Source organism: Rhamphochromis longiceps, linkage group LG1 (genome assembly GCF_057381845.1).
Source record: "Rhamphochromis longiceps isolate RC_006_pf linkage group LG1, R_longiceps_female_GT1.1, whole genome shotgun sequence".
In the NCBI taxonomy this organism is placed as follows: Eukaryota; Metazoa; Chordata; class Actinopteri; order Cichliformes; family Cichlidae; genus Rhamphochromis; species Rhamphochromis longiceps.
Genome location: NC_140557.1, coordinates 24398808 through 24419429, shown reverse-complemented (window position 1 = coordinate 24419429; position 20622 = coordinate 24398808). Strand labels below are relative to the sequence as shown.

Genomic DNA, 20622 nt, shown 5'->3' with positions numbered 1-20622 from the left:
TGTAGCTTCAGATATTTATACAAAATGTTTTTACTGAAAAGATTCATCAGGCAAATTCTACACGAGCATAATCACAACTTACCACCAGTCCCAGGACGAGGCTGCGCACTCTCTCTCCAATCTCAGGCGATATGTCGTTGCCAAATTGCTGCAGCGTGGTCAGGAAGCGCTTCAGTTTGCAGAGCTGCCGGGCACCGCAGGCCGGCGGGAGCTGCTGGTTGGACAACGAGGCTGTCGAGGACATGGCCGGCCCGTTGCTGAAGCCGTTAGGAGTGGATGGAGCACCGTTTAGCGATGTAGGAGAGTGGCTGCTCCCATTCAGCACTGCAGATAAACAGACAGGAGGAGGAGGCGGCGTGAACTGGGTCAGTAGTTTCGGAGGGGCCCGAGGGGCATCTGACAGATCTAGGGGCATGACAAGGGCAGAAGCTTTTAAATCCTGCTGACAGAAGAGTGTTTGGCTGAGATGAATTAAATAAAGCACACAACAGGTTTAAAGTCGATACCACGCCTCCAGTAAATGACAACTGTAGTGATGCAATTTTCTGCTAGATGCCGTGAGTGTGTGTTTGCAGCAACTTCAGCTGTCTCACAAGTGGTACCATTTGACTCCCACCCCGACCCATCCATCTGCCTCTGTATCCGTCTATTTCGCCCCGCTTCTCACTCACTCACTCACTAGGACACAACTATATGAGGAACTTGTTAAAGAGATGCCAAAAATAGTCCTATGGCCTGTGTTACTTTTATTCCAGTAGCAGGTGTGTAGCTAAATCTGGGCCCGCACATGTCCACCAGCTGAAAGTACATTTGCAGCTTTGAGGTTCAGAATAGGCACAGCATTCATACACATTTATACTCACTCGCGTATTTTTCTTAATGCAGGCACAAACAAACAGAGAAAAACAAAAACACGTATGACCTCTCCCCTGAAATGCTCTTCTCCGGTCAGTCCCGTGTCTCACCAAATCTAAATAAATATATTTGCGTCTGGGTATGAATGCTGCGTGTTTGCTGGAATACCTGATTTCTAAAATTTCTAAAGCTGTATATAGCTTAAACTTCACGATAACAGCATATGACAGCACTTACAGTGAGCACAGCATCCAACCAGCTGCGTAATCTTTTCAGTGTGTATTTTTAGGGCTCTGTAGTGAGCTACTGTCGGGTATGATACTTTTCCATCATATTTTGATAAAGCAAAGACTATAGGCAGTTCCAATGTCCACTGGTGTGTAGCTGCTTTGGTTCCTCTCAGGCATGCTTGTTGCTCTAATCCATAGAACGAGGGCCTGAACACATATGGACTAACCCATGTGATTCTAATAGGCTGCACTTGTGTTCTGGTTTTAGAGAGCGAGGGAGAGGTGCAAGGAGAGATCTACACTCCTGACCACCCGCCACAACAGGTGAAACAACATAGTCTGCCATTGCTATATAGGGAAGAAAGCACTCTACACACTGAAACACCATCCTGGCCGATGTACCCTGAACCGACTGCCGCCTGACCAGCTGGTAAACAACATAGGCACACACGCATACACAATGCCATACACTTACATAGACACTCAAAGACACTTGTCCCACCAGCAAGGGCGTTATGCACTCCAAAAGACACAAGCACACACGGACGCCTGCAGGGAAACACACCTGACGCACAAGTGACTTCAACACTTGTTCATCAGAGCAGTGAAGAAACACATATTTGGAATTTCTCTTCCTTTACACAAGCGTATAGAGTGACACATGACAAAAGCAGAACAAATGGCTGCGAAGTTCATCGCAGACGGCTGCTAAGGTATTGCAAAAATGTATGGATTTGTGAAGAGTCTGATCGGGATGTGGTAGGTCTTAACGAATGAATTTTTCTTATTCTTACTGGAATAGCCCTACTTTCGTTTTCATGGCAAATTTAGGGGAAGGAAGGAAGAGTTTTAAGTCCTAGCAAAGACACAATAAGGCTAAAGTCACAACAAATCATAGACATTGTGATTAAAATATGACATCTATATTAACAGCTAAACCACAAACTGGTCCAGTTTGGTGTAAAGTAGCTTTTACCCCAATACCAACTACCTAATCTATGCTGTAAAGAAGCATTTACAATGCCTTGGACACCAGCGCATACAGCCACATCCTGTTTACTATGAGATAAAGGTTTAGAGCGACTCCATTCAAAAGTCACCAAAGCAGCACACCAGTCAGTGTTTTTCTTACACCCGTCTCACAGCGTGTAAGCGCTCAGTGGGTTATGATTAATTTATTCCAAAAAGTTTGGACTCTAGATGACGCTCATAGTAAATAAATCACGGACTAAAGATGTTAAAGTATAAAGTGGACGTGTTGTTTTTCCTACTTAAAAATAGGATGGAATAGATAGAAAGGATCCTTACTTGATTTACTGGTGGTAGGGGTGAACGAAGCATTGCGATTGGTTGATTGGCTGACAGCCGGGGGTGGAGGAGGCATGGTGGGTGGGGTGGACCTGGGCTGGGTTTTCACATCCGCAGGTGAATCTGGCATTGTTCCAACCTTCTGCACTCTGCTACCTACAATATGAAAGGAGAAGACAGACACAGTTTGTCAAGAACGAACTCCAGCTTTACAAAAACAAAAAAAATGTATACCTAAAACTTCAAAGTGGAGACTGGTGGTTTAAAAGAGAGCACTGACATCTTCACCTGGGAGCCATTAGATGTTTTCTTAAGCCAGAAGCCCCACATATACAGAACAAAAACAAATCAATGCAGCAAGTGGAAATGAATCCAAACTTCTTTTGTCTTTCCCGATGGAAATTCATGGGCCTGGGAGACATAAAACACCTGCTCACTAGCTCAGCTGCTGCTGACTGAGAGCCCCCTTTCGCTTCCCTCTTGCTCTCTCTCCTTCACCCATGCACAATCCATGTAGCTGTGACATCCCAATCAGACCCCCTCCACTGTAACCTCCAACACCCACACACTTCCCCCCGCCTGTCCCTTCTCGTTCCCCAGTTCAGACAGCCGGCTTGATAGCCAGTGACAAGTGCAGCTGGATCTGCTGCTGTCCATCACTGTGGACTGGCTTTCAGCGGGGCTCTGTCCTGCTACCAGAGGCTTCACTGTCCTCTGCCAGACAGCCTGCCAGGACCAAACAAGGCAAGGCCAAGCTCTGGAGTGTGAAGGGAATGGATGGTACATCAACGGACATGAGAAGAAAACACAACACGTGGTTTATGTGACATGGCCACACGCATGTGCGTGGACAGATGCGCTACGTTGTACACTAGTGGCAAAGGGCCTCACGTAGTACAAAAAATCTTACACAAAAACACGGCCATGTGAAAAACTGCAAACACTAAGTTGATGTATCTATTTATCTAGCTATCTATAGAGCGTTGTCTTTCTGTCTGACTGTCAGTGCAGCTGCTGGATCCTTCTGCAATGTAAACTTGAGCTGAGAGTGTGATGACTTTTTTAGCTTGAGAAGATATTTTATAATGATGTGTGTGACTGGCAAAGTGCAATGAATGCGCACCATGTCATAAGAAACAATAAAATCACTATTAACACTCAGTTTATGCATACGGTTGAGTACTAAAACTCTATTACTCAAGTAAACCCATCTATTCATGAACAAAGCCTAAGACAGAGGCCCATCTTCTCTACTCTGGCAAAGCAGCACACTGTAGACTTTATGTGGCATTCAATGCTTCCTACCCCATCCCTCAGCTTCTCTCTTTTTCTTATTTTCATCTGTCTTGTCATCACTGGATTAAAAAAAAAAGTAATAATAATTCTGTCCTTCCTCACTAACACAGAGAACCCAAACAAGTGAGCACAGTAGCTTTCATAGCTCTTCATATAGTTGGCAGAACAGTATAAGCAAACCAACTTAGGGGCCAACAGAAACCTTTCTTTTCCTCTCTTTCCTTAATTTTCTTGGCTCAGTTGATGTATTTTGTTTTCTACTGTTACCATCCAAAATACAATATCAGACCACATTTATGATCTGGTTAAATAATACCACTGGTTTAAAGCATCCCTGCTGCCAATATCAGAGCTGATGTCACATTCATGTGCACATCATGGATGTGAACTGCATTATAATGCAAGCACAGTAAGTGAGACTAACTTATTTGTGACAATAAGTATCTCTGAGAAGACAACGACCAAAGGTTGGAAGATATTTGCCAAATTTAGAGGAGGAGACAAATAATTATTTGCCACAGACAGCATTTTTGCAAAGTCAATAAAGTGTCCCTTGACTCAATAACTCACAGTCAGCTTCTTTAAGGTAGTCTGGGGGCTTTTACCTTAGCAGATGGTTTTGAAATATCGGATTTTACCATCATTAAACATGACACAAAATAGCGCAAGATGAAATCTGTTTAAACAGTGTGTTCACACATATCTGCTGCTTGTCTTGGCTGGTAAAATGCACTAGAGGCACAGAGGAGCCTGCACCATGTTACAGCAACATGCCGAGACAATATTTTTTCAAACAAAGGAAAAAATTACACATCACTTTGCCAGTTTCACAAGAATGGACAAATGATTAGGCGTATGATTCACTGTCTAAGTTTACGAACTTTCCCCTGCCGTAAAAACACACACATTTTGAATTTTTAAGAGAGTCTGGAAGTTTCTCCTTTGTCTCTCTGACATTGCGTGCTGCTTTTTCCTTGTTTGTCTATGTTTGAATCTTGTCTGTGTGCTTTGAGGATGTTGTTGATGTAAGAAACGTGTGGCGAACGCCATTACAAATGCGTATTTTTGATTTATAAATTAATGTCATCCTGAGCCAAACATAACCAGTTAGAGATAATGTTTGGTAATGCATTTCTGCTAATCAAAAAGAGCTAATAAAACCTCTACCAGCATCGCTACTGAGGCATAATGTTTAACACTCACTGGGCTTTTTGTACCTTTACCCTGGTGTGTAGCTGGAGTATAGTAATCAGCTAATATATCAAATCACTACCACATAATGTGTTTTTCATTTCACTCCTGCAAAATGTTTTCCTACACACAACTCCTGCCTCAGTCGGCCTCGGTCCTTGGTGTTAGCCTATTTCTGAGAGCTCCGTTCAACAGCTGGTGTCTGTATTTAAAGAGTGCCACACTGGAGTGTGCAGTGTGAGAGCCATTGACACACTGATCCTCAAGAACACGAGGGGCACTCTGCTGTTTGCCCGATGCCAGACGCTCTAAACATAAACACACAAGGTTGTGGATAGAGGCAAACGAGGCTGGTTTGTATAAATAGATGCTCCTCTATACAGCACTAAACATGTAAAAACACATTACATGCTGTTGAATTGGTGGTCTTATTCCTTTATAGATGCAGCCATATGTTTCAGTAAACCTCGTCTTTGAGCAAATTTATTATGTCACTCTCTGTACAAGATCTTTTCTAGTGTGTACGGTTAGTTTTTGAGAGGAGAGGAGAGGAGATGAGAGGCGAGGAGGAGAGGACGAGGATAAGGGGACCATTCAGTCTGTCTGCTCCCACCGTGGGATTATAGACAGCTGTTTAATCTGACCAGCTACAGAGACAGGGCGCACACGTACACACCATGCTCTGGATTTTACTTTTAATACATTAGGAAGTCTGCAAGGTCTGCATCCCCATCTGTGGCCATCTGTGCTCCAATTGTGCTTCGTGTTGAAGGACAAAATATTTATACCAAAAGAAGTATAAAAAGAGAGCTGGGCATGGCAGGTGAAGTGGACCTGTGGTTAAGATTCAGGTTTGGACTATGCTATTTCTCCCTCACTTGCACACATCTGAGTCTACTAAGAAGGCCACTTTAGGGACAAATACATCTTTTTTTTTGGTCCAAAATATCTCTGAATATTGTGCTGAAAATTAGACTGCACGATACAACCGTTACCTTCCTCTCTGAGGCTGTTTGCCTCTGTTTCTCAGACTCTCTGAACAGCTGTATCTCTCTATATTTGACGTAATCAGGGCTAAAAGATTGCTCACCAAAGAAACAGTCCTCAGTCTAAAAATGTTCTCTGTCTCCTGTTCTCTCCTTGTGCCATGATGAAACGAGATGAAAAACAATTCACTGCAAGACACACAAAACCACAGATAACATACTGTACGCGGGCATGTGCACAGTGCAGTGGTTTGTCTAAGTCATTTGAGGGTCTCATTATAGATTCGGAGACACATGTTTTCATTTTAGTTCCTTAAGACGAGCGCAGATAGAGATATGACGACCACCATGTAATGATAAGATATTAGAAGGTCATTCAGATGCTGGTTGTGCAGCGTGGTCTCATTTTACGTATGCATATGCCCACGTGTTGACTGTATGTGTATCTAGGCATTTGTTCTTCCACTGGAAATGCGGCTGAAACTTATTAGCTTTAGCTAACCACTGCAGAACAGTCCCCTTAAATCCCCCCTGTCTATTCAGTCTCTCATACTCCACAGAGACTCTTGTCAGTGACCACATAGCCCTAAAATTCTCTCTCTGTCTCTCGCTCCCTCCCTCCCACTGTAATTCCCCTAGTCTCCAGGAATGCTGTTGTTTTTAATTTCTCCCAGCTGCTCTGGCTGGCTGCCCAGCCGCCTGGCTTTCCACATCTGTTCCCTATCACGCCGCTGGAGTCCACACAAACAGAGCCTAAGCCCCTGGCCCCCAGACCCCCACCAGGCCTTAGAATCAAAACACTGGGGATTGCAGGCCTTGCTTTTTGGACCTGGGACTAAGGGCTACAGCACCTACAGTACAATCCATTATTATAGTACCAGCACAAATATCATTCAAATAAAAAGGAGTGTGAACATCATTAGCACACAATTAATGTCATCTTCCCAAAACCTAGAGCAAGTCAATGTATTTGTTTCTGTCTGTGTGCCTGCTTCTCCATTTTGACATTTACCTTGTTATCAGGGTGCACCGCGCCACAGGTAAGATAGGAATGTGTGTGCGTGAGTGCATAAATATTTGTGAGTCTGCACCGAGGCTGCTCCTGCAGACAGATCCCAGACTCCGCTTCATCTTGAGCTGATTTAGAGTTCAGAGGCTTTAAAGCCCTCACTAATGACAGGGTGGGAGGCAGGCCGGTGCAGTGTGTGCGCACACAAACGCGCTTGTACATCTATCTTTATGAGGGCTCACGTTAAAGTAGTGTATTCCCTGTCCCCATCGCACTAAGCCTAATCTAAACCAATTTCTAACCTTAAGTCTTAACTCTGAAGCTGCCTGTTGAAGGTAACTTCATAGCAATGTCCTCACTCCTACGGTTCAGATTACAGTTGCTCAAGAACACTCTCAAACACACACACACACTATAAACAGATGCACAGATGGTTTCACACGTGCTTACAAGTTTTCAAAATACGTATGCTCATGCTGTGGACACAAACATGGACATTTTGCCCTTTGTTACTTAAGAATCGCTGTGATATTACACATGTGCAGCATATGGCACAATAAACACGGTGACCAATAACAAACAGGGGAATAAGGAAGGGAGGATGGGGGAGGACTGGTTGTCTTCAAGCACTGACAACAGCCGGGCTGTCTTTGATCAGATTACAACAAGCAGATCATTGACAATTCCCTAGCTTTTCAAAGTCGAAAACATCTCCATTTTCTTTTAAATGATCAAACTGGGGAGGGAAGCGTAAGAATAACTACAGGACAAGCAGAAGGTGAGGACAGATCAAAGACAATTTATCCAGGACCAGAGGTGCTAAGGTTAGAAAAGCCGTATTTCTGCCTCTCAAAGCTGCAGGGATGCTGTCATACACTGCTTATATCTGTGAAAGCTGTTGATGTAATTGTATTGAAGTTCTAGCGACCATCTGTTCTCCTTTGGGAGGGCCTGGCTCCTCTCGTCGGCAGTGAAGTGGTTATGTGCAGCATATCACTGCTGCCGACGTGCTCGCAGAGAAAAAACTTCCTTTTCAGATTTTCCCAACGGCTGCTAATAAAATCCAGATGCTAGACTGTTTCTGCCTCACTCCCGCTTCCCTCACTCCTCCCTCTCTATCTTCTGTCCTTCTACATCTCCTCTTTTAGTCCCCCCCCCCCCCCGAACCTCTCCCCCACCCTGAGCTTTTTTTTTTTTTTTTTTAAATCTACCTGTCCTCCCTTTGCCCTGTTCTTCATTCCCTCACCACCCGCCCATCCTCACCTCCTTCTTTTCTCCAGCCACTAACTCAGAGCCATTCCTAAATAAAGGAAAGTATTTGTGACATTTGGCCGAGACAGGCTGTGCCAAGAACAACTCCCTGGCTAGCCAGACACATCTGGAGTGTGTTAGGACTGCACTGGGCACTGGTACTGACACTGGCTATCCCACCACACACACACACACACACACACACACACACACACACACACACACACACACACACACACACACACACACACACACACACACACAGAGAGAGAAAATGGTCCCACATATAAGATCACCAAAAAACCATAAAAATTTCTCTCCTTACATGCCAGAAGCTGCAGGCACAAATTCTCAGTTGTACTTGTTATTGTATTGCTTACACTTCCTCAGAAGCAACAGGGAAATACACAGGTTTTTATGGATAATTATGCAAGTACATGACTACACGCATGCGTTCTGTGTAGGTATGTAAACAGCATCGGAGTGCACGCATGTGTTTTGTGCTTCTGCATGTGTGCAAATGTGTGTGGGTTTGCCTGTGTGCGTGCTTGTGTGGCTCCAGGGTCCCTGTGTGAGAGGAGCTGAACACCTGAACATCAATAACTGTCATGTGAGCCACCTGGGACCCCACAGCCAGCTTGCACCATGGGCACACAGCCATCACCAGCACAGCTGCCACAGAGAGGGGAGGGGATGGGGTTATAGAAAGAGAGAGAGAGAGAGAGAGAGAGAGAGAGAGAGAGAGAGAGAGAGAGAGAAAGAGAGAAGGACTGAGAGCAGAGATGTGGGGGAGGAAGTGGGAGACAAGACAGAGTCACAGATATGAGGAAGTGACTGTGCATGTACATCTAGGAATGGACCAGCAAAGCAGGCAGGCAGACAAACAAAAGCAGAAAAATCTACATGTAGCTTCTGCCGTGCATGAAAACTGTTGTTTGTTTTTGCTCATCTACATCATTTATTCCCCTCATCCTGTCAGCCATGCACCTAATTTTGCCAGCGGAGAGCTCAGCCCCAGGCAGCCAACATCATCGGATAAGACTTTCTGTTGTCTTCACTTTCTGATGAGCCCAGTTATTGGGCTTCCTCAAAAGTGACATAATTCATCCTTGCAACGAGTGCACTCGTGTAAAATCCAGTTTTGCTGAAGCAGAAAACATTTTTTGTGGAATGTATGGAGTCAAGATTGGTATCACAGTAAAGTGGAAGCGTAAACACAGCATCTACCTAGGCATCTGATTTTGTTTTAGGTAACAGGATTCAGTAAATAAATTCTATTGAGAAATCACGTTACCGCCTTATCGATCATCTTGAGCATCTAGTACCGATTTCTTTAATGGCCGACCAATATCAGCTTCATATTTCACTTCAATGGGAATAAAACCAAAAGACAAAACATATTTGAAAAGAGTATGTTCACGGTGAGCGCACTTCCCCGATCCAAACACCTGCAGGCTCACCCAGCACCAATTAGCTCATCAGGCTTTTAATTACTCTGTTAATTGCATACAGGCAGCGTGAAGGGCAGCCTGGGAATAGGGCAAGGGGGCCTCCTGAGGACCCAGCCTGACAAGCCTGACAAACAAAGAGGAAATATTCTACCAACAACAGCCACAACAGAACTACTCTAGAGCCTAGGAGGAGAAGTGAAACGGGAGAAAAATAGCTGCAAGTGCCTTATTATCAGCACTGTGATGTCACTTCCTGTTCGGATCAGAGGCTGAGACCATGATCTGGGTGATGTGAAAGGCTGGGGCAAGCTGAGATGCAGAGAAAGAGAAGAATCTGAAGGAAGAAAGGAGCAGCACCTTGTACAAAGAGTTATGTGGACATCTGTGAGCAGCCACACCACATCTGGATTAGTTCATGATGGTCACAGGAGAGAGAGAGAGAAAGAGAGAGAGCGAAGGGCTGGGGTGGGTTGGTGCTGGAGGGGCGGGTGAGAGGGGCTAGCGTGGGAATGTCCCACTGTTAAATTTCGGGCATGCAGGCTTAGTGTATTTGTGGGAGAGTTGGGCTGGAGTCTCCACAGTGACCCGTCTGTCACAGAGCTCTGCAATAACACAAACATCCTCTAAACTGTGCAAACTGGACACACACATTCACATGCAAATATGACTACAAGGCAGCTGATATGAAAACAGTCGGAGCAGCGGGGGAGGAATTCTGTATCTGTTTTCTCCTGCTGCTACAGTGGTTGGCATTTACTCTTCATCCATGTGTTACCGTATCAGAGAGGCCGCCTTCGTGCCTCTCCCTCACAGCAGATGTCCCCCCTTCCATTTCTTCCAGGAGCAGTGTTTGAGGAGGTGTATCCAGGAAACAGTGGCCAGCGCTCACTTCCTGTGTGACAGGTGTGCGATGGAGGCCTGACAGCTGCTGTCCTGCGCTCTCTTTCCCTCTCTGTATTCCTCTCTCCTGTATCTCCCTCTTTCCAGCCAGCTGCAGCAGAGAGCAGTTCTGTTTGTTCTTACGTCACTGCTGCTGCCTGCTGATTTATGGAGCACAAAAGACTTAGAATTGACCCTGGCAACATGCACACATCACAGCAAATGCAGCATCGCTGTGTATCCTTTGCCATAAACTCTTTGCGTGAGTGTGTGTTAACAGAGCGCGTGAACTACGGCTGCCTATTTTTCTCCCCGTGTCTCCCCTCTCTCTTATGCTTTGTGCACCGTTAAAAACCTGACACTGAGCTGTCACTTACAGCTAAGATAGGAAAACAAACAGCAGATTAGTCATTCTCCTGCTTGATGTCTTGTATTTCATTTCATTCTGTGTTAAATGTCTGCTCTGTCACTATGGAGCTGTCAGTGCTGACAAAACTGTCTGTAGCCTGAACTGCTCTCCAGCCTGCCAGCGCTCTCATACCTCTTCATTTGCCCCGCGGGCACAGTAACAAAAGCTCCTGACATTAGCCAGGCACGGGGAGGGTGTTCTGTATTATTCTGGAGGACCCCATAGGTTTCACACACAGACACACAAGAAACAAGAATGCAGCAGAGGAGGCGGAGGCGGGGTGGGGGGGAGACATTTATGTGACAGGTTAGAGGGAAGCTTTGACAGTTTCTCCATTTAGCCTACAGCCAGCTCACGCTGGAAGCTGCAGAAATAAATACCAGCAAGTCCTCTGGGACGCAGGCCGACTACAGGACGCCGCCACAAAAACAGAGCGAGTGGCTAAAGAAGGAGAGCGCCCGCTGTGCCAATAACATGGTGATTATGTGAGCTAATTGGGAAATTAAGATGACCTGATGCCATGCGATGGTCAAGGTGGAGGGAAAACTGCCACTGTAAGGGAACTGTGTAAATTTATGTAAATTTAAACAAAACATCTGCACTCTTACACTGGTATAATCTTCCTAGGGAGAGATGACAGGAAACAAAATCTATATAGTTTATATTAGTGCATGCTTACTAAGTTACAGTTTTTTAGGAAAAAATAAAGCCTAATCCAGGGAAGATAATCTCAGTCTTGTATATGTCACAAAATTATCCACTCATATGTCTCCTTATGCTTTGTTCTTCTCTGTTATTACAAGTGCATCTCGTTCATGTTACATAAAAAGAGAGACGCTGTGGAATCAATCATAGTTTCAGGGGAGAAAGTGATATGAGTGAAAACATTACCAGGTGATTATCAGTTCATTTAATGCATAACATTATGTTTCATGAGATGAAATTCTGCCACAGACTCAAAAATAATCTTTAAACTTTTAAAAGATCTTTTCACCAGGTCCAGCTCACCATATCACAAACTTTGTGGTCCTACAAAGCATCTTTATGTTTTCTCATATCACATTTATTTCTTTACCTGAAGGTCTCTGGAGGAACTTATAGATTTCTCCACAAAGACATAACATAGTTTTCAGAAATCTTACAGATGGGCTGATTTCTGTTGGAAGCAATAATTGAAATATCAAACACAACCTCTACACCCTGCAGACGTGACTGCGCCGCTCCTCAAAGTCACCACTACTCTTTGACATATCAAGGAAATCTCTAACCTTCCTCTCTCTACACTTCAAATATATCTGTTTTCTGAAAGGTTGAAATATCAATTTCCAAGTGAAATTAGAACTTTACACGGGCAACACTTTTATCTGAAGGGGCACAGTTTCTCTATTCCTGTGTGTGCGTGTGTGGAGAGACAGACATGCACAGGAAGGAAGGCTGAAGTCGAGATTAAGGTCTGTTCAACTAGCTGGTAACACACTCAGTGGCTCAGCCTCCTATTTGAAGAGGGACGGAACCATCTGTGTGGCACAGGATCTGTTTCCAGGAGATAACGACATTTTTAATTTCACAAATACTGTAAGGGGAGAGAGAGAGCGCAAATGTGAGAGACATGCCTTCCTTCCCAATCTCTGTCTGCACGGTCGCCCCGTTGCAGCACTTCCCCAGACGTCCAGAGAGGACGTGTTTTCGAGTGGAGGCCTTAATAACTTCAGTCTGTGTTCCTTTGCGCTTGTTTATCCCACGCCTGTGATAAAGGGCTCGATGTGGGGCAGAAGGAAAGGGAGGGATTCATTATATCATGTAGCGGTGGCGATTTGCACTTCCCATTTTCTCTGCCGGCCTGTTCGCTTGGCGTGATTAAAACACAGCTCGGTGCTACTGTAGATTAGCCCAGCTGTATCCTGTGTCAGAGTCTGATCTGAGCACATTTCCTACAATGAAGTAGAAAGGGTGGGAGGTGACAAGATGTAGCAGTGGGAATGGGACGAGGAAAAGAAAGGGGTCAAAAGAAGGTCAGAGGTGAGTGACCAGGCGAGGAAGTAAAAAAAGGTGAGGAGGGATAGCGGGAGGTGAAATAGGCACAAGATAAGGAAGGGAGGAGGAGGAAGGTTGTTCTTCTTGGCTGTAGCTGTCAGCATTTCAGCTACATACTGTGGTGACACTGGTTTGAACCTGCATTCACAACCGGGTGTTTATGTGAGCTACAAATGCGCCTCGTTTGAAAAATGCATAATTGAAGGTGCAATTTGTGAATGCTTTATATTTTGATGAATTTTTGAAGAGTCAATTCAACAAATAATTTTCAGAAATGCTTAGCTATAAAGGGTGAGTTTTCAACCATGAATGTTCCAGATAAAGTAATTCAAGCATCTCACCTGCTGTGAGAAAGCTGGAGAAAAGACACCTGATAATTCCAGTGAAAACAGTATTATTACTAGATATGCCTGTGTGTGTGCTGTGGCGCTTAAGAATATGAGTGGATATGTGCACATTTGGGAGAAAGCAAAAGGAAAAGAGAGAAAGAGTGATATTTCAAACACACAATTGGGGTTTTACTTGGCCTCCACCCACCGCTCTGCTCCCACGCTGTGGCGTCAGCAGGCCAGCCATCCAGCGAGTGTGTTTCTCATTCCATCAGATGTTGGGAAGCTGCTCGCTTCTTGACTCTAGTCTCTGACATTCTCCATCTCCCCAGAGAGGCTGGGCAGCCTTGTCACAGTAATGTCAAACACATGTGGAGCAGACCAGAGAACGGCCGACCAAAAACACACACACACACACAAAAGACAGAGGACTGAGCAGCAGGCATCCAGAACCACGCTGGTTTACCCCAGTGTGCATCAGGATAAACAGCACCGAAACTATAGAGATGCTGCACCTCATCATTTGCTCTCATAAATTTACACAAAAAGCACAAATTTTCATATCGCTCTCACTGATCTCACTTCAACTGTGTAATAAGCACACTGTTCCTCTGCTGTGAGCAACAGTTCTGCAAAGAACTGCCAGAGAGCAAAAGTCAACTAAGCTGGATGTTTCTCTACATCACAGATGTACAGTATAACTCCCCTGTTAGTCTGAACACACGCAAATATACACTGAGGGCTGCAACAACTGGAACCAACAACTAGTGACTGGCTTCTGTACAGTTTTAGAGTTACTGAAACCATAAGTGCTGTGTTTTTTTCTCTTTATCTATTAATGCATAATCTTCTCAAATTAAAGGCAAGGCCATGTGACTTCCTACAATCAGCTAATCAGAGCAACTGGTGAGCGACAACTTGTATGACAAAGAAGAAGACAATCAGGGGAGTGTACATATGTCAAACAACACAAATATGAACTACTTCAACTTATTTTCACCATAAACTTTGCTGCTATAGTGTTTGATTAAGAATAGTGTGTTATTCATATAAGGTTTTGCTTCTTAATTAATTAGATATAGTACACACAGCTCCTCCGTTTAATGAGGAAATCACTCACACATAAACCCATCAAAACATCTTCAAAACTGGGATTGCGATTTTTTTTCTTTTTGTACCACTGACTAAACTTTGCAGAAAAGAGAGGAAGTAATGAAAGATCATCTTCTCAAACCGCCTCGTCTTGTTTATTTCTTCTTCTCTTTGCTGAATAGCAATTTTCCTTTTCAACACACTGTGTTTGAAATTTTTCAGCTAATACATCTACAGCATGAGGGTTTCTATAAATGTTTGTTGACTAGAGAAAGATATGTAAACACACGCAAACACAGGTTTTATATCTTTGGCCTGTGTCAGCCGCTTGACTTGTCTTGTTTGTGATGGCCCAGGTGTCTCTGTTGTGCTGACCACCTGACCGGCTCGCTGTGTGCTTGCAGCTCCCGCCCACCCAGGGCCATCTGCTCCACTCATTAATTAGGAGGCAGCCAGTTTCACCTGCACTGCCTGCATTTAGATCCCAATAATTAACACACACAAACGCACACAGACACATACTCAACAAGCCCACACACCCATATAACAAACACATAAGCTGAGGCATCAAGTCAAAGTATAAGCGAGAGCCTTTTCTCTGTTAGACACTGAAGGCTTCTATCATCTCCATTTCTGCTGTTGAATGCCTGATATGTAACTCACTGATAAACTAATGAGGTATAACAAACAAAAGAGAAAGCCATCTTGAAGTGAATGGAAGTGAAGTACACTGGCCTGTGGTTTTGCTTGATGCCTTTTCTTCTGAGGAAAAGTGGTCCTATTACTCAAAACCTGTGGTTGTTTCCCTCTGTATATATAAAACAGCAGACATCCTATCCGTGCACCTGTAGTAGATGGGAACTGAACAAACACTCTGCAGGCTCGGGTCATAATGAATGGCCAGCCTTTTAAGAGAGCTATTTAATGATGAAGTGGGGACATCTGCCCTAGCAGGCAGCAGGCCCTCCTGGTCTGAGCGATTGGGCAGCCGGCACTGGGAAGGAGAGAGGACGAGATGCTCACTTGGTGGTGATGGAAGTATAATGTGCGGTGAGGCAGGGTGTCTGCACTGCGGTTTCACCTCTGCAACCTCCCATCTATTGTTCAAGACTATTATCAACTGTTCAATTATTCAGATGATATTTACCAGGGCCAATTACACGGGGCCACATCCTGCAGAGAAAATGGCCGGAGTGTTTTACTGTTGCACTTGCATGCGGAAGAGTGCGCTGCTGAGGCTGTTCAAGTGGGGCTCAGAAACCTTTGGCTGGACTTGTTTTCTTCGCTGGGAGTGTCTCCACACTCACAAGAGTTATTATGAGCCGTCCAGTCCTTTATAACCCACTTCTCTAGTGCCTCCACAGAATGGTCTCACCGCAGTGACACGTAAAAGGTTATCCCTCAAAGCTGTTCAAATCTTAACATAAACAAACACTCGTGACACCATACCTTGCACTACACTGTTTTGGGGCACCGAGCAGTTCAGTTAAGGGTAAATGCCTAAATGTATCCCTTCACACCCATTGCCTTCATCCAGACCAAATTCACAGAGACCAAAGATTTTGTGTCACCACTTTGTCTCAGCATCACTTTGATGTGTAGCACAGACTCATGTGGCGAACAACTCATGACCTCCCCTTGCTCTGTCTTTCAGTGTCTCTGTCTTTTTATGTCTAATCTCAGCTCTAAAGAATTAAAAGTACAGGAAAAGAGAAAAGTTCATATAGCACTACTGATATTAATAGCAACAATAATATTATTAGAGTCACTTTTTCCTGCCCCTGTAACTGTCTCTTGTTACCAGTGTTATTCAATTCAATTATATTTACAAGGCAACATCCTACAGTGGCCCAGCAGTAACCATCTAAAGACATCATAACACGCAAAGCGACAAAAAAAGGCAAAAGCAAAGGTTATCCAGTATCCTGATCTTCACCTTCACACAAAACATTGAATGCTTACAATAATGTGAAAGTTTACACTTGAAATATTTTAGTATTTAAAGCTTTTCCATTTAAAACATCGAAAGGGGAATTAAAAATAATGCATGCCAATAAAAATAATAATAGACATGTTTTTTTAAAGGCGTTTTGCCGTAGTTTCACTCAAAACTGACTTTTGCAGGTTGTACTTACTTTATGAAGGTCGAGGTCAAGCTGAGGTAACAGTAGCGGAGATAATCCACACCAAATAGTTTCTAAAACCGATTTTTATATGTCATCTCAATCCTCATCATTTGAAAATAATAATAATAATAATAATAAAGCTTTGTCGCGGTCTTATTCCTTATTTTTCTGTCTTTGAAATATTGAGAGGAAAGAGCGAGAGTCTAGCAGGAAAAAACAGACGGTTTAACTTTCCTTTGGGTGTTCAGTAGGGGGTCTTGACTTTCCAGGTTTAATAAATTATGAGGTATTTCACTTCTCAGTTATATCGAAAAACGTATAAATAAAATCAAAGCCAGAGCTCTTGGATCTTTAAGCAGATTGATGTCTTTGGTTTTTGCAGTCTGAGTTGTTGTTTTTGTTTTTTTCTTTTAAAGCAAAAATCAGAATTTGTCCCAGGCATGTAAATCCGCACTCTTGCTCATTTTAACCATCCCAGATCGAAGAAGGAAAAACACAGCCGAGTTTCACCTGCAAAAAACCCCAAATATATCTATCTATCTATATATATATTTTTTAAAGCGAACAAAACTATTAACCTGTCGCTACTGCAGAAATCATCGCATCTCCCAGGCAAAACCCCCCGAAATTATAAAGATGCGGATCCTCTGTTCGGCAGGGTGCGTCTATTATTCCTCCTGTTACAACTTTAAAACCCTCCTTTTTTAACTTCACAGTTAAGCCACAGTCCGTGGTGTCAGGAGCGACTCCTTGTACATCCGACGAAACGAAGTGACCTTCTTCTTTTTCTGTCTCTTTTAAAAATGTTTAAGCACACAGTCACCCTACAGCCCGTGGACAGGCTGCTCCACCACCACGCTTCTCAGTACGGCACTTCTCCGACGCGCTGTCTTTCAGTGTTGTGGTCTTTAAAGAAAAAAAAAGAGGAACGCAAAAAAAAAAAAAAAAAAAAAGCTTCACTTCCAAAAAAGAAAATCACATTCGGCTGAGCAGATCTGACGGTTTATTTTCCTTTGGATTCACAATTTGGGATTTGCAGACTTGTTTTGTCTTCTTCACTGATGAGTGGAGCTGGCGGGGCCACTGTGCGCAGTAACCGCGGCTCTCTCCTCCTCCTCCTCTCTCTCTCTGTCCTCGCTGTAGCCTTCTGTCTGCGTTTAAACACCATCTGGAGCTCCTAACCTCTCTCTCTCCCTCCCTCTCTCTCTCTCTCCCTCTCTCTCTCGGGTACCATCATAGGCGAGAGCTGGCAGCTATTGTGCAGGAATCCTTTCTAAATTGAAAAAGATCCAACATTGCACATTGTAAACCCCGCATTTGTCCAAAGTTATTAAAAATATGCGATTTAACCAGTAAAACCTTGCTAAAAAAAACCCACATCTGCAGTTCTCCAATAAAATGCAGGCAAAAATGAATAATAATAAGCTGGATGAAGATGTATCGTAATGACATTATATGGCTGTATGGTTTGTAATATATAGCCTATCCTTTCCTACCTATATATTTTTTTAGAAGTTTTTTTTAGAAGCTAAACAGCTCGAATCCAAAAGCTCTGAGACTGAGTGAAATACAACTCTTTTACCGTCCCGCTGTCTGCCCGTGGGGGCCGCTGTTTCCTCATATCAGGACGAGGGGACGACAAGGAAGGCAGATTATATTTACTTTAACACTTGGGGGGGGGAGAACCACAAGCTTTCTGAGAACTGAATGAATGCAAAAGAATGCGTCTGTCGGCATGTGACCATACGCCAATAAACGCAACGCGTCTCGTAAAAGTGACAGTTTCCCTTTATGTTCAAGTGTTGTCCTTAATAGTCAAGTCAGTGGATTGTTGTAAAGAAGGATAGCAGGACGATTCGTCTTGTAAAAGAGCTCTATAAATGTGCCCCATATCTTCCCACCCATATACTTGTTTCAACTGCGATCACACGTGGCAACATTAGTATTCCCACTTTGCAATGGATTCATGAATGATGACTGCTTCAGCCTTTAATCCTTCTCATTTGATGTAACATCTGTCCGAGGATGACGAATGACAATTCAAAAAAATAACAATTATTTTAAATGGACTAATCTGTCTTTTTTTTTTTAATCAATTCATTAGCACGTCAATAAAATTTCAGCAGTTTAAACGGTGAAAAATGTCCATCGGAAGTTTCCAGAAGCAAGAAGATGTTCTGCTCTCCGGATCAGCAATCCCAAACTTTTTCATTTATTTATTTAGAAAACGCAGTTTTATTTTTAGGTTTCTTTTAAATCTGAAAACAATAATATTAAGTACCCATAAATATATAAAGTAATATGAATGCATTGTCCTAAATAGGTAAACAAATACACTGGATAGGCAGACAGAGATACACAAAGAGCGACAGCAAAAAAGGCAGGTACAGTACATCTGCCTCCTCTATAGTGAGAATCCTCCACCTGTCCACACTGGTCTGTTAGTCTCTTTGCCCCACCCACCTGCCCTCTCTCCCTCCAACAGACACACATAGCCATGGAAGGGGACAGAAGACAAAGCTGACACCCTTCTGACCCCTTCTGCGTCGACAGAACAAACAGAACCAGCTTGTAAAGTACACACAGACAGCTGCTGTGCCCTGACTCCAGTCTCACCAGCCTTCGCCAGCACTGAACGCAAATGCTGCCGTCGTATGGAGACTTCTGAAAAAGCCCTCCACTGCTGATTAAATAATGTGAGCAAGTGCGCAGGGGGGGAAGCCCCGTTCCTCTCTGACTGGAACAGTTCCCTGCACGGCTGATGAGAGGCAATAACTTCAGGTAACGTCAGCACCAGGTGCCAATGTTCTTTTTTTTCTTCAAGCCACAATATCTGATCAAGCTGTTGCTGCAAATGTGATCAAACCAACAAAAGCAGGAGAAATACACCGCAAGATTACACACATAAACTGATGCATGGGACATTACAAGGGTGAATCTCCCACAGACTGGGTAGCTAGCGCTAAACTTCAGAGTTTTGGCCCTAAAGCAGCTCTGTATACATGCATGTTGCAGTGTGTGTGCGCACCATTGGTGACTTATTTGCTCTCTGCAGAATACTGAGAAAGGAAGAGATATGTGTGTCTCTGTGTGGCCCTGAGTGACAGAAAGGTAGGCGATGGGGGTTGCATCCAAAGAAAGGATTCCTGTCAAGGTGACAGCTCGGAGATTGACAGGATGCTATTCTCTTCGGGAACAGCGTCAGTCAACCTGTCAGCCTCCCTGTACGACAGCCTCTCACTCCTCTTAATTTGGCCTTTTGTTGAGCGGTCACCGGGTTAGCTCTGACACTCCATGTGGCCAGCCCGATAAACTGCACAATGAAACACACTCACGCAAGGTGGGAACTCGCCTCGATGAACTCTCTGTGGCATAATACTGTGACTGGAAGTCCCTTTGATGGCATTAATGACAAAAACAGCTTTGTCTTCCCCGCCTTTTCACTCTCTATCTCCCTGTCACACCACAAACACCCCCACCCTCCACCTTCCAACCATTGCTCTGGATTCTATTATGTTGGCAGCATCTTCTGGGTAGTTGAGCACAAACTGAGACAGAAGAACTCAGTTCGGTCATTGTGCTGCTTTGGAAATGACTATTTCTGTTTGTGTGTGTCAGACTAAAAGCAAGAAAGAAAGAGAGGAGTTTTGCAGCATTTCCTCCTCTTGCACATTGTAAATCCTTTCCTATAGTGGCAGTCACAGGCTAGTGTGTTGAAAGGAGATAAGGCCCTGAGCCGGCTGAAAGGAACGCTAGACCCATTGTGTCCCTGCGCTCTTCTCCCTTCTGCTATCCTTTCCTCTGTCGTGCGCGTTCAACAGACCACACGTTCGTGGAGCTACCACTAATGTCACCAGTGTAGGCTCCAGGCAGACGTGAAGGAGGAAAGAGCACATTTTGATCAAAAGAACAGGGGGGGGGGGGGTTAACTGCACCGAGTTATGCTGTTTGATAGAAACGATTAGAATCATACCGAGCCTCCTCTCCTCTGAGTCACATGCATCGTTTGTGAATATGACTCGTGTACTTTAAACTCTATTTTCTTTGATAAAGCACTTAACGGGATGTTTATCTCTCACTTTGTATTCCAGCATCTTAAATGTGTGCAGGTCCTCCAGCTGCTCCATCATATTATGAAAGAGAGAGTCTTCCTGTAATATGGCGTGGTGTAACGGA

General features: G+C 44.0%; 1 protein-coding gene across 9 annotated transcripts in view; it reads right to left on the bottom strand.

Annotated features, from left to right (window-relative positions):
- cbfa2t3 (CBFA2/RUNX1 partner transcriptional co-repressor 3) overlaps positions 1-20622 on the bottom strand; it is a 46632-nt gene that overhangs the window by 20811 nt on the left and 5199 nt on the right. For 5 of the 9 annotated variants that reach the window (XM_085402786.1, XM_085402757.1, XM_085402759.1 and 2 more), the window contains exons 2-3: positions 2394-2549; positions 83-405 (exon numbers count right to left, since the gene is read on the bottom strand). In XM_085402786.1, coding sequence (XP_085258912.1) covers positions 83-405; positions 2394-2549 — 479 coding nt within the window. Of the gene's footprint in view, positions 1-82; positions 406-2393; positions 2550-2673; positions 7998-16455; positions 17582-20622 lie in introns of those variants that run through there. The other 4 variants (XM_085402767.1, XM_085402762.1, XM_085402776.1 and 1 more) reach the window with 4 other exon arrangements.